This window comes from Centruroides sculpturatus, unplaced genomic scaffold (assembly GCF_000671375.1).
Source record: "Centruroides sculpturatus isolate CEXI.00-Female unplaced genomic scaffold, Cexi_2.0 scaffold988, whole genome shotgun sequence".
Classification (NCBI taxonomy): Eukaryota; Metazoa; Arthropoda; class Arachnida; order Scorpiones; family Buthidae; genus Centruroides; species Centruroides sculpturatus.
Window position 1 is genome coordinate 203,950 of NW_019385206.1, and position 12,059 is coordinate 216,008.

A 12,059-nucleotide genomic window follows, 5' to 3' on the forward strand; every position below is an offset into this window, starting at 1 on the left:
TATTGAAACCAAATAGTAGTTTATCGAGAAGACGTTCTGTCGGATGTGCCTGTATTTTTACTTGATAAATTACATTATATTAAAATTTATTGTATATGCGAAATTCATATAAAAGCCAAAATCTTTCTGAAATAAGTAAAAAATAAGTACTTTTAAACCGCATCTAGCTGTATTTGTTTCGTTGCTTTTGCTTGAAATTATAACAAACTAGCAGGTGGGCCCGGCGTTGCACGGGCAAAAGTAACGATAACTAAGATAAAGATTATTACGTTACAGTCAACCTTATCCGTTTTCACAGAATGCAAGAATTGGGTCCCCTTAGAGAGTTTTTAGATGGGTCTAAAAATATGTTCGATTTCCCGCAAAAACGAAAAAACTGCATCTGCGTATCGCACGTCGCTTTCTCTTAACAATTCCATTGTTACGTAAGATTTCCATTGTTGACACTNACGGTGCACACTCGGTAAGTAATCTTACAATTTTTTGTTTATAGCATTGTTTATACGGATTATTCCCAAAAAATTATACGTGTTTTGAAAATGTTGAGTCAAATTAGTATAGAATCGATTAATTTTATGGAAGAAAACCTTTCAAACAGCCGTAGTCCGTAAACTGCACACGTGCCGGGCTGTGATTGGCTCATCTATTTAAGGATTTCTACAACGCGAAATTCTTATAAAGTGGAATGAATCTACCGCGTTATAGGGGGTCAACTGTATATGGAACTGCTGAACTTCCATGAGCGTGCTTTTTGATAATCACTTTTAAACAGCTGTTTGTTAAGTTATGGCAACGCAACACTTGGGCGATCTGTGCCTCCCGGAAGGTGTTTTAATAGGCGTTACAGACGTGAAGAAAACCCGGAAAACTTCATGTAACCAGCCCATCCTGGCCAGGCGCGAACCAACGGCGGAACATTGCGTTCAAAGAATGGAACCGATTGGCCACTGAAGGGCCCACTTTCAAACAGAATTTGAAGAAATAATTTATCATGTCGCGATGCAAGGTGCAAAATTCGATTATCATCCCCTTGAGATGTATTTTTGGATCTTTTTTTCGATGTTTAGAAGGTATTGGTGATAATTTTCCAAAAATTTTATAAAATTACAGGAGTACATCTGTTCATTAAAACAGCAATTTCCTTGACAGGAGAATTTCCATATTCACGCAGTTTCTTCCATACTAAACACTTTTCCATGTGGCATTTTGAAATGTTTTGATTATTGTCAAGTAATAATTTGAACATCAAAAGTTAAAAAGTGTTACTTGGCGTTACTTATTATTATTTTCAAACATAAAAATCTTAAAATTACGAAAATATTACAATTTTATTCTATTATCTTTATATTTTTGGCTGTCCCAAAAGTATTTTTATTGTTAAATTATTAATATAATGATATTTAATTTTAAAATTATTAAAAATCAGTGTAATGTAATTTGAATATACAAATGAAATCATTCTCATTTCTCTTAATTTCCTAGCAATTCTGAAAAGTAGTAAAATGTTGATTATAATACTTTTGAGACACAGTGTATACGTTCGCTCTCTTGTACTGATCTGGTAAAATAAACACGTGTATAATTTTATCTGTTTTTTATTCTTTCTAGCACGCTATTCAGCTACAATGACAAATAAATAACAAACAGGACCCTTCCAATAGCGACCACAATGGGAGATGCTGGAATTTAATTTAAATAATTATTAAATAGTATGCAGCGTAAAGCGTGTTATAACAAACAAACTTTTATTGCAGTGTTTATTCAATAATGTCATTAAAAAAACAACAATAATACAAAATTAAAATCGTCATCACAATTTAAAATTCGTAAACTATGTAATACGTCAATGTCAACTTTTAAAATTCATCATTTGTTACATCAAATTATTTCAATGTCTTCGATGTAATTCAGAAAGAAATGTAAAAAGATTATTTTAAAAACAGTACTAATCATGATGTAGCTTATAAGTGAAAATATAAAAGTTGATAAGATTCCAAATGGATCCAGCCAGAAATTTTCGTCGGGAATATATAGCAAATTTTCGCTAGAAAAAAATAAAATATTTATTAAAATATTTTAATCAAAATTCATTATTAAGCATAATAAATAAATTTGTATGTGGCGCCATCTGTTACAGATTTTCTAATAAAAAGTTATTATTATTTTTAATTACTATAAAATAGCAAACAACTTAATTCTGAGGGTAGGGATGAGCTTTATAAAACACTACACGTGTTAATAACGAATAAAATCTTCATTAAGTCTTACCCCTCTAGCGATACGTGACACCTTCTATCTCCTCACCTACTCGACCTTTAACCGCTAAAATTTAACAATATTAATGCCTTTCACATAGAAACCACCTTGCAAAATTTCGTTTATTAATCTTCACCCCATCCTGAGATATTAAGCGAAATACATGCCAACACATGGAATTATTTTGCTGGTGTTTTTTTACTTTCTGGGAATCACAAGGTCTCAAAACGTGGAGGTTTACAAAAAACTCGGAGGTTCAAATTCATCCCTATGCTAAAAATTTAGATTTTGCCATTTTCTAATAATTAGCAATAAAAAAAAAACAAATTATTTTAATAATAAATCGTAACAGATGGCGCCACACGCAGTTTTGAAATGTTGCCTGGAACGTTAAGCAACTAGTTACTAGATTTCTTTTATTTTTGGAATAGGATTGCATGCACTGATCAAATCGGACACGCAACACGTAGACAATCTTCTTAGGTGGAGGGATTCTTTATCGGAAACGGACCCTTCTTTAGATGTTCAGAGACGTAAAGAAAACACGTGGCTAAGCCTTCTTAAAGCGCAAACACGCGATCAACTACAGCTGTTATATACAATAGATTCCTGTTGTATAAAACCATTAAATCCAAATAATCCATCTGACTTTCGTATTGCCGATTCCGCCCATAAATATTTGCTTAATGCCTGCCAATTTCATGCAGTTCGAATTATACTATATTTGGATAATCTTTACCTATGTGCACCGTCATGGCTAAACAGTGGGGACCCACGTTCTAACCTAACCTAACCTATTCTAATAAATTGGTAATTTATTAGAATAAGTTAGGTTAAATTAGAACGTGGGTCCCCACTGTTTAGCCATGACGGTGCACATAGGTAAAGATTGACCCTATATTTAAAGACAAGTAAACAATACTTACCACAGCCATCTTAATAGTTCTATGGTTGTTTTAAGAAAAATCAAATCAAATAGGGAAAACCATAAAGTGAAATATGCAAGATAATCCCTCATTCGAGAATAACTTGCGAATATAAATAAGGGAATGAACACGATCACAATTCCACTTTTCAACACCTGTTAATATTTATAAAGAATTATCAATAAAATTATTAGTAGTAAATTGGTTAAATACTTTGTAATTGTACTATTAAATTAGACGTATTTACAAGAAAGTAAAGAAAAAAAAAATATATTTAATTTCTACACTTTTATATAACACACAGAAACAGATTCATGTATAATTATTATAAGGCGATACAGTATTTAAATTGATTAAACACTAATATTTAGACATTTATTTGCATATTATTCACATTTACATCTATGAAATATTTAAATTTTTATCTTCTTTTGAAGGGAAAAAAAAGCATTTACCGCTTTAATTATATATTCACTGACCCCTTGTGTGATATTTCTTATTATTATTTTGTTTATTAATAAATTATTATATATATATATATATACAAAAATTATGTAAATCTTACTTGTAATGGGCTAATTCCGAATATATTAAAAATGTAAAACATTAACATCAGAGTAAAAATAGCATAATATTCTAAGTTCATATTTCTTAATTAAAATAGTCTATATTTATACCGTACATAAAAAATACAGGTTAAAAGTAAACAACGAAGATTCATCGCCGTTACTGTCTTTTGTATAAGAGGTCCTAATTATTATGCAAATTAAGTGAAAAATAAAATACAATAAATCGTGCCAAAACTTCATAAATTCCTTTTTTTTTCTAATTTATACGCAAAATATTGAAAATATTAAATATGAAATCATTAAAAGTACATAAGGTACTATAGAATGCAAATTGTTTAATGCCTTGTGTCATCAGGTTTTATGCTGTATGTGAGATCCGATCCGTGTGTAATCCAATTTTTCACTTTCCTCATAAAATTTTTGACATATTTTAAACAAAGTTATCATTTTATCGGCAAAAACATAGTCAGAAAAATAATAAAGGAATTAAGTATCTTATCAAAACAATAAAAAACCTATAGCTCTCCTCTTTAACGTAAAAATTCGACCAACTAACAATGGTATTCTTCTGTATTAAAACTTAAGTTTACAATTAAAGTCCAAATTCGTCATTTTGTTTTGATTCCGGGAATAACTTTCGACCTGTACACCTGCGAAAATGACCTTTGCCTCTCACAACAATTAATCACATGACGAAGTTTCCCATCATGAAATTATAAAAGCCGCTTCTTCTTTCCTTTAAGGGGGGAAAGAAGGGAGTCGCTCGAAGTTCGTCAGAAGAAGTCGAATACCGCCAGACCTATTCCGCAACCGTAGAACCGAGTGCCAATTTACCGAAGAATTATCACCCTGATATTTTCTCAGGAAGTATGAAGCTTTATTGTAAACTCCCTCTCTTTCTCCCCTCCGCGAATTAGGATAGTGTAGAAAAAAACCCTTGTATCTCTTATTTTATTAAAACTCTTGTTTTGTTTTCATGGTGTTTTTTCTCGACTTTGCCAACGTTTTATCGTCGACTCCTCTGACTCTCCTCCACTCGCGTAACGCGTAACAGAACGTAAACGCCATCCTTGACAAGAAAGTAGGTCACTGACACGTTGCCGGAAAGGAGAGCAATTTCCAACCTCCCCGGCGGCTGACACTGTATAACCGGCTATTACTATGCCCATTGTGGGTACCTGATCCCTACACGTATCATTAAGTTACCACCGTGAAAGCTATTTATATGTTTTAAAAGTTTCAATGACCAGTAAACGAATTAGTTATAAATTAGGCACTAAAAAAAATATTTCGTGTGTATCATTGGTGCAGGTATTTACAAGATGGGGCTACCGGGTATTTAGTTTTATATATACAGCATATACTGCTGCCCACCCTACTAGGTGCACCCTCATCTTACTATTATATTTCGTGTAACAATGCTCATACTCGGGTTTTTAAAATGGTTTGAAAAGTGTTTGGTAATTAAAATTATCGTACTTTCTTTACTTTAATTTTACAGACTTAAATACAGAAATTGCAAAGCACTGTTTTATTTGAAAATATAATTTTAATAGGTTTAGTTTCGACTGGAGATATGGGAGATGAAATACATAAATTAAGGCCGTAGGTTATGACTCTAACATTACTCCTCATTACACTAATTTATTTTACTGTTAAAGTAAATACCTATTTACATTTAAAATCAAAACTACTTAACGAAAAATATATATAAGTTACTTTAAATGTCGAAATCCGCATGCTGACAAAGACCTTGTATTCATCACACTACCTTTGTTCCCAAGGCAAAAGACACTATATGCAACCAACCATTACCATTAATGGTAAAAGGACTGCATCTTAAATAATTGTTTATTGAAAATTTTTTTGAATAAATTTAAGTTTTATAAATTATAAAATAAGGTGGGGTCATTTCAAAATTAGGGCGTGTGCGTGTGTGTTTGTGTTGACATCTACATCGTTTAATATCTCAGGACGGGGTAAAGATTAATATACCAAATTTCGCATATTAACTTATATAAATGGCATTTGAGCTGTTAAATTTTAGAATACGAAACTCAACGGTATGAGGAAATAAAAAGGATCATTTGTCTTATCTCGAGTAGGGTCGAACTTAATGAAAATTTTTACTGGTTATTTACACGTAACCGTTGGATTATATGTGAACTATCTAAAAATTAAATTTAAATTCTAAATTCTTTTATTACTTGGAAAAAGGTAATATTTTTTAGTTTAACAAACTGTTTACAATTCGTCAACACTACCCATAAAAATGATAACCTTTGTTGGATTATGTACGATGTAATACAGGAAAGGATGATCTGCGTTAAATTCGTTGATAATCGAAGGCAGAGGTAACATTCTATCAGAGATAATGCCTCCTGTAATTGCAGCTGCTTCGCTTCCTTCTTCGTTAATTTCTATTTTCGCTTTGTGGATGATTTCAGAAACGTAGAGGCTCTTATCTCCGGTGATACCTGATAAATCGGCCCGACTATCAAACAGTTTAACGATTCCAGCCTTTTTGAAATCCTCTTTCAATTCTCTAGAGCTTTCAAACTTAAATTTCGGAAGAGAAACAATAACTTTAGTCGTATCTAAGTTGTCGAGGAATGAAGTTAAGTCATCATTTACCAGTTCCTTCTTCATCCTTTCCAAACCGTTTCTTTCGTAGGGTAAAACAACTAACATACTAATATCATCACCTTTATACGGTAACAGTAAGGCTTTAACTTTTCTATCGTAGTCATCGAAGAAAGGAAATTTGGTATTTATCCTCATAGTAGGAGCTGACACAGAGTTTTCACCTCCGTTATTATAAAATGGCCTGTCCTGGGTGAGTTCGGGGTCGAATTGCGTTTTCCACGTTCCCTTGAAGTATATGGCATTGAGTAGTACAAGTCGAGTGCTTGAATCTAAATGATCTACGAGTGAGGCGATTTTTCCGTGAGTTTTCTCTCTTACCCACGAATTAAGCTGCTGTACAACTCTATCGTTATCCTGTACGAAGTCGACTTCTTCGACTAAAGTATCGTAGTAACGCTGTAATGAATTTCTGTATTCGTCCAAAATTTCGAAATCTACCTGCGTTAAGAGACCGTTTGCGATCTCCAATTGATAATCCGTTGTTCTCCTCTCTAATTGTCTGAATAACTTGTGATACGTTTCGTGTACGTTAATATCAAACAGATCCAAGAAAATATGGCCGAGACTTCCCATCTCTTCACGAGTTTCTCCTTTAGCTCCCATATAGATTTGGCTCATTAAACTGGATACGCTGAGAGGAGAAAAGAAGAAATTCTTCTCGTATCTACTGATGTTCCTGAATAATTTATGTCCAAAGTTTACGTTATTGACATATTTTAGTGATTCTATTCCGTCTTCTTTCCCGAGAACAAATGAAGCTACCACCAAGAAAGATGCTGCAACCAGCAAACGAGCCATTCTTTTATGTCTGAAAGTAAACGAAATTTTTAAGTATTTACAGATATTGGGAAAATTTGAAATGATTTCCTACCTGCCGTAAGTGGAGAGAAATGTAAATTTACAGCAGTTAACGCGGAATATATGTCATGTATTATCTTATGAAACGTGTCCTTGACTAATTTATCGTCTCCAGAAGGAAAAATTCTCATAAAATATCAGTCAGAAAATATCATTAAATTTCAAGCAGACGAGAAAAAAATTTACCTTGAAAATAATTTCTAATCGACAGAATTTATATTGTATTGAGTAAATGCTGTTTTCGATCCCGTTTTTAAATCATGCCTCAATCATTTAGTTTTAGTTATATTTAAATTATAAAAGTGTCGTAAAGAAGGAAAAAGAAATGCCACTATATTCACTACAAATAAACAGTAAATTATTAGAAAAGTTATCAATTAATTCGCCTCTGACGTTGGCGCTAAATCGGGTGTGATGCTAAACTAAGGTAATTCTAACAATTAAAAATAGGCCTATATACTGCATAGAGACTTGGTCTTGCAAGTTTCGGTTTGAGAATTTGTAGGTCAAGTAATTTGATAATAACAATATCGTTTCCAATTACCTCCTTTAATAATTATGCATGGAATCAATGTAATATTGAGATAAATTACAGCTTAGGATAGTGTTTTTCAATCCTTGTTTAATTTTAGTACTCCAAATTAGTAATCTAGTTTGTTGAGGTACCCCCTACTTAGCGCTTTAGTACTTTTAGTAGTACACGTAAGAGATATTATGGCGCTACTTGGAATTGTATTTAGCGTCATCCTTGAAGTGCCGTTGCGGCACCCCTGTAAAAAACCACTAGGATCTCACGCTACAAAGGTCTTTTTACGTTCTTACGTAAAGGGATTGGTTCCCTGTATCTCATAGCTTAGAGGTACAAGTCTAAATACGACCCTTTTGAAAATTACCAGTGTCATTCTAAATAAAATATTGCGCCCGGCAGTTGCCAAATGAATAAAAACACTAAACAGTGGTCGTGGGTTCGTGCCCCATCAAAGTGGAGTCTTCCGGGTTTCCACGTTAGTACCACCTAAATAGTATTTTAACTTGTATTGATATACTGGAATATGTATAAGGCTTGTATTGAACTGAACACACGAACAAACTGTCGTCATTCCAGCTAATGCTGAGCAAAGAAGAAGCCCTTATTCAAGTCGACATAACAATTAAATTGCACGTTAATTAAGCTGGAATTAGTACAGTTTATTGTTACGTCAGTACAAGCCTTACAAACAAACTTCTCGTATATCGAGCATACAAAATTTGATGTCTTCGTAAACAGTTGATAAGTTAAATAATTACATAACACATAAATATTATCAGCAGATGATATGATACTTCTTAGCTAAAAATATAAAATTTTATCTTTCACAATTATATAAAGGATGCAGTAATCGATCAAAGGTCACGAATCTGTATTATATCAAAAATGCAGTAATTTTAAACACCCCCAATTTAAACAAAAGCATACGAGTTGTTTAACTTTCTCGGCATCATCTAAAACTGCACGTGTAACGCCATCTGTTACGATATTTTATTATTAATGTTTCTTTCCTGATTCTCCCACCGGTAGTTAGTTAATATTAATATGTGTTCATTGTTAATAGAAAAGTATTAAAAATTTATGGTAATAATTCAATTTTTGTGGGCTGTTGACACTTAGAGGTCCAGGGTGCAAGCCATATTAGTCCCTAATGAGCTTCACTTCTGATGGTAGTGTGTTAGCGCCTCACTAACGGGCTTTCTTGTGAAGTTTTCCGGCTATTCTCTATGGTTTTAAAGCCTGAATAGGTTCCAGTTGCTCTTAAAAAACCTTCCGGAAGACATCCCCATAGACAGATCGCCCAGGTGTTGCGTTACCATAACTTAATGATACAAAGAAACAAGCTTCACGGGTGCCCAGGCAAATTTGAATTTTTCACACCCCATGTAGTCTATTATATTGACCTCAGGCAATTTAGTACAAGAGGGAAAACAATTATTAACAATTATTAATTATATAAAAGAAGAATAATAAAATATATTTGTTTCATAGCATATTCAAATATAATAAATCTGAAATACCGGGATGAATGCCAGGAAAAAATCACACAGCATAAAAGGAACAGAATTTGTTAAAGTTCATTACGTCCACTAATGAGGCTTTATTGTAAGCTCATTGGCCCAGCCCAGTTGCCTGACCGGGCGCTGATGGCTATTTTTGTGAATGGTTGCTACCTGCTTGACACTCGGGTGGGGGACTTCTCTCCCACTCGATAGGGGTGTTGTACAGGGGTAGTTCTACACGAGCTACCCCTGTACAACACCCCTATCGAGCATTGCTAAAGTTTATCCGAACTGGATTTTATGAACACGAAATTATTGGCAATTAAAGTTAAAGTTTAGTATTTCTATGTTATTTGTCTGATAAAATAAATCACTCGAAGTCGGATAAGAAAGAGTAGTTTTATTTAGTTTTATTTTGTTTATGTATTACATATAGTTTAATTTGTATCACGTTTAAGATATTTATACTAAATAATAATTTCACATTAATTTTACATAAATGAATGAAAGATTAATTTTCTTTCATAATTTCATTTCTTAATAAACTATTTGTTTTCATTTATGGTATAACACGTCGCCATAACACGTGTTTTAAACTAATATACATTTCTTTTTTACACAGGGGAAGAATTCAATAAAAATTCGTATATGTAAGTGAAGTTTTATGTATTTTTTAATTGTCAATAAGGACTGAAAAGACAGAGAAGGAAGACAAAATATAATTCGTATTCTTCAAAATTCTTTTACTGTCTAAATTACCGTCTGCCATTTTTAATAACGTATTCTTGTATACTTTATCCTTGTTTTTTTTTTCCTACATATTCAACCATTACAAATACGACATAATTATTTCTAATTTACTCGTACTTATCGAATTCTTAACGAAAAAAAATATTCAACACACAAACTACGAGAAACAATTGAATTGAATTAATCTTTATTTAAAATGATTAGTTTAAACCATTTAAACATAAAATTAAATGTAAATTAATTATNATATATTACTATCGAGTCTATTGATTATTTCAGTAAAATAATCGATGTAATTAAATTGTGTTTACATTCAAAAAATTCCTTGCATTAATAAGTAAGGAATTTTCTCAGTGCAAACAGGAATTTAACTGCATTTAATTTAATGACGTTAATACAGATTGCATAAGCAACAAAGTAAAACAGAGTTTCTCGTGTTAAGGATAGACATAGATTTTACTTATTCTCGTTGCACTTAAAATTCGTAAAGCGAATCAATGATGTATTCGTTCGCAATTAACGAAATCTGTATGCATTGCTTCTTAACACCAATTTGGGTAAATGCGATGATCTATGGTGTGGATCCTTTCGAACCGTGCAACTGCCGAAACAACAGATTTTTAACACTTATTAAAAGAAAATATATGAAGAAATATACTGAATTTCTCGAGTTGATTTACTGGAGTAATGCAGTTCTATTCTATTGGCAGATTATACCGGGTTGGAATAAAAATGCGATTTGCACTGGATGGTACGATTTAATTAAAAACAATACTCTTCCGTTGAAAGTAACAGTAGTGTGTTTACAATGCTGCTTTGCTTTTACATTCAGTTTCTTCAAAAACAGAAAAGTTACTTTAATAAAAAGACTAATAAACGAAGATCTTGTGAAGAAGGGAAAGGTAGCAAATAGTTTAATTAATGTTGTTTGTCTGCTCGTATTTTTATGTATTATTTTCGTAGTATTTGGCTTTCAGATTTTGAATATATACTTTATGTACCCAGCAATAAAGAAAAACGAAAAGTTTTGGGGAGAAGCTCTGATCTGTTCGGTCGAAGTTGGATTTGCAATTTCTGTAGGACTTGGAGCCATAGCTTATTCTTACTTATTGTTAGCAGTGTTATTAGTTCTTACCGAAATGGAATTCAAACAATTAATACAAGACTTTTCCCTTGTGAGAAGAAGTGAGAGAAATTTCTATTTCAATCTGAGAAATTTGATGCTTCGTCACGAAGAATTGTATAATTTCGTCAGTCAACTTAATACTAAATTTAGTTATCCTAGTTTTGTTCTCTATCTCGGTCTTATATGTGCAACCAGTTTTTCTTATTATGCATTGTTCTTTATAGATGTAAATGAGGCAATTAGATTAGCATTTATGGTAATAGCTGTTATATCTACCTTCACTTGTATTATTGGAGCTTGTTTGTTGTGTAGTTTTGCTTTCTCGGTAAAGAATTTGTTTCTATAAATTTATTTTATAAGACATTAATGTAAATGTTTGAATAATATTTTTAATGTTAAATTTTATTTTTCAGATGCAAAATGGCTTTCAAGATGTCCGCCAATTTGCTGTCAGCAATTTACATCTGGAAGAAAAGTTAAAAGTCTGTATTTACGTCTATTAATAAATTATTTTAAATGATTATATATAATTTGATTAATTAGATAATTTTTCATTGTTTACTTTTATTTGTAGATCTTAAATTTCATGAAGAGATTTGGGAAAGTGACGTTGAGTATCATGATCGGTGGTATTTATCCAGTTACGAAAAGAATTCCTTTCAAAGTTTGTATTTGTTTATAGAAATAAGAAATATACTTACAATGCAAAGTATTTTTAAGCACGATTTGAATAGTTTTATATATTTATACTTAATGGATATTAAATTATAGATATATTATATGTCGATTTCACATACAGGCATTCCCACAGGAAACATAAATAACCCGTTTAATTCATACATTCTGTGAGAAAACGTTACTTAAGGGTCTATTTCTTATAAATTCCAAAGAAACAGA

The 12,059-nt window shown here is 32.0% G+C and overlaps 2 protein-coding genes across 3 annotated transcripts in view; both read right to left on the reverse strand.

Moving 5' to 3' along the window:
* Positions 1 to 1,615: 1,615 nt before the first annotated feature.
* Positions 1,616 to 3,884, reverse strand: LOC111636112. Of its 2 annotated transcripts, none has more exons than XR_002758482.1 (3): positions 3,430 to 3,504; positions 3,183 to 3,337; positions 1,616 to 2,044 (listed from the first exon to the last, which is right to left on the reverse strand). XR_002758482.1 is itself a non-coding variant. In XM_023381286.1 (3 exons), the coding sequence occupies exons 1-3, from the start codon at positions 3,826 to 3,828 to the stop codon at positions 1,879 to 1,881; spliced, it is 402 nt and encodes a 133-aa protein (XP_023237054.1). In that variant the 5' UTR covers positions 3,829 to 3,884; the 3' UTR covers positions 1,616 to 1,878. The 2 variants fall into 2 exon arrangements, 1 of the variants encoding a protein (XP_023237054.1); XM_023381286.1 differs by lacking the exon at positions 3,430 to 3,504 and adding an exon at positions 3,748 to 3,884.
* A 2,049-nt stretch (positions 3,885 to 5,933) lies between these two features.
* The window catches only part of LOC111636107, a 51,694-nt gene continuing 45,568 nt past the window's right edge, over positions 5,934 to 12,059 (reverse strand). Inside the window, exons 9-10 of the mRNA XM_023381283.1 lie at positions 7,269 to 7,321; positions 5,934 to 7,205 (exon numbers count right to left, since the gene is read on the reverse strand). Coding sequence (XP_023237051.1) covers positions 5,996 to 7,205; positions 7,269 to 7,321 — 1,263 coding nt within the window. The 3' untranslated portion in view covers positions 5,934 to 5,995. The remainder of the gene's footprint in view (positions 7,206 to 7,268; positions 7,322 to 12,059) is intronic.

What these genes read in the sequence shown, in the direction of transcription:
- LOC111636112 (XM_023381286.1), bottom strand. Translation starts at nt 3,828, where the DNA reads ATGAACTTAGAATATTATGCTATTTTTACTCTGATGTTAATGTTTTAC. An exon ending in TCGGAATTAGCCCATTACAA is followed by an intron (nt 3,338 to 3,747) that starts GTAAGATTTACA and finishes AAATATTAACAG; the next exon opens with GTGTTGAAAAGTGGAATTGT. An exon ending in GAACTATTAAGATGGCTGTG is followed by an intron (nt 2,045 to 3,182) that starts GTAAGTATTGTT and finishes ATTTTTTTCTAG; the next exon opens with CGAAAATTTGCTATATATTC.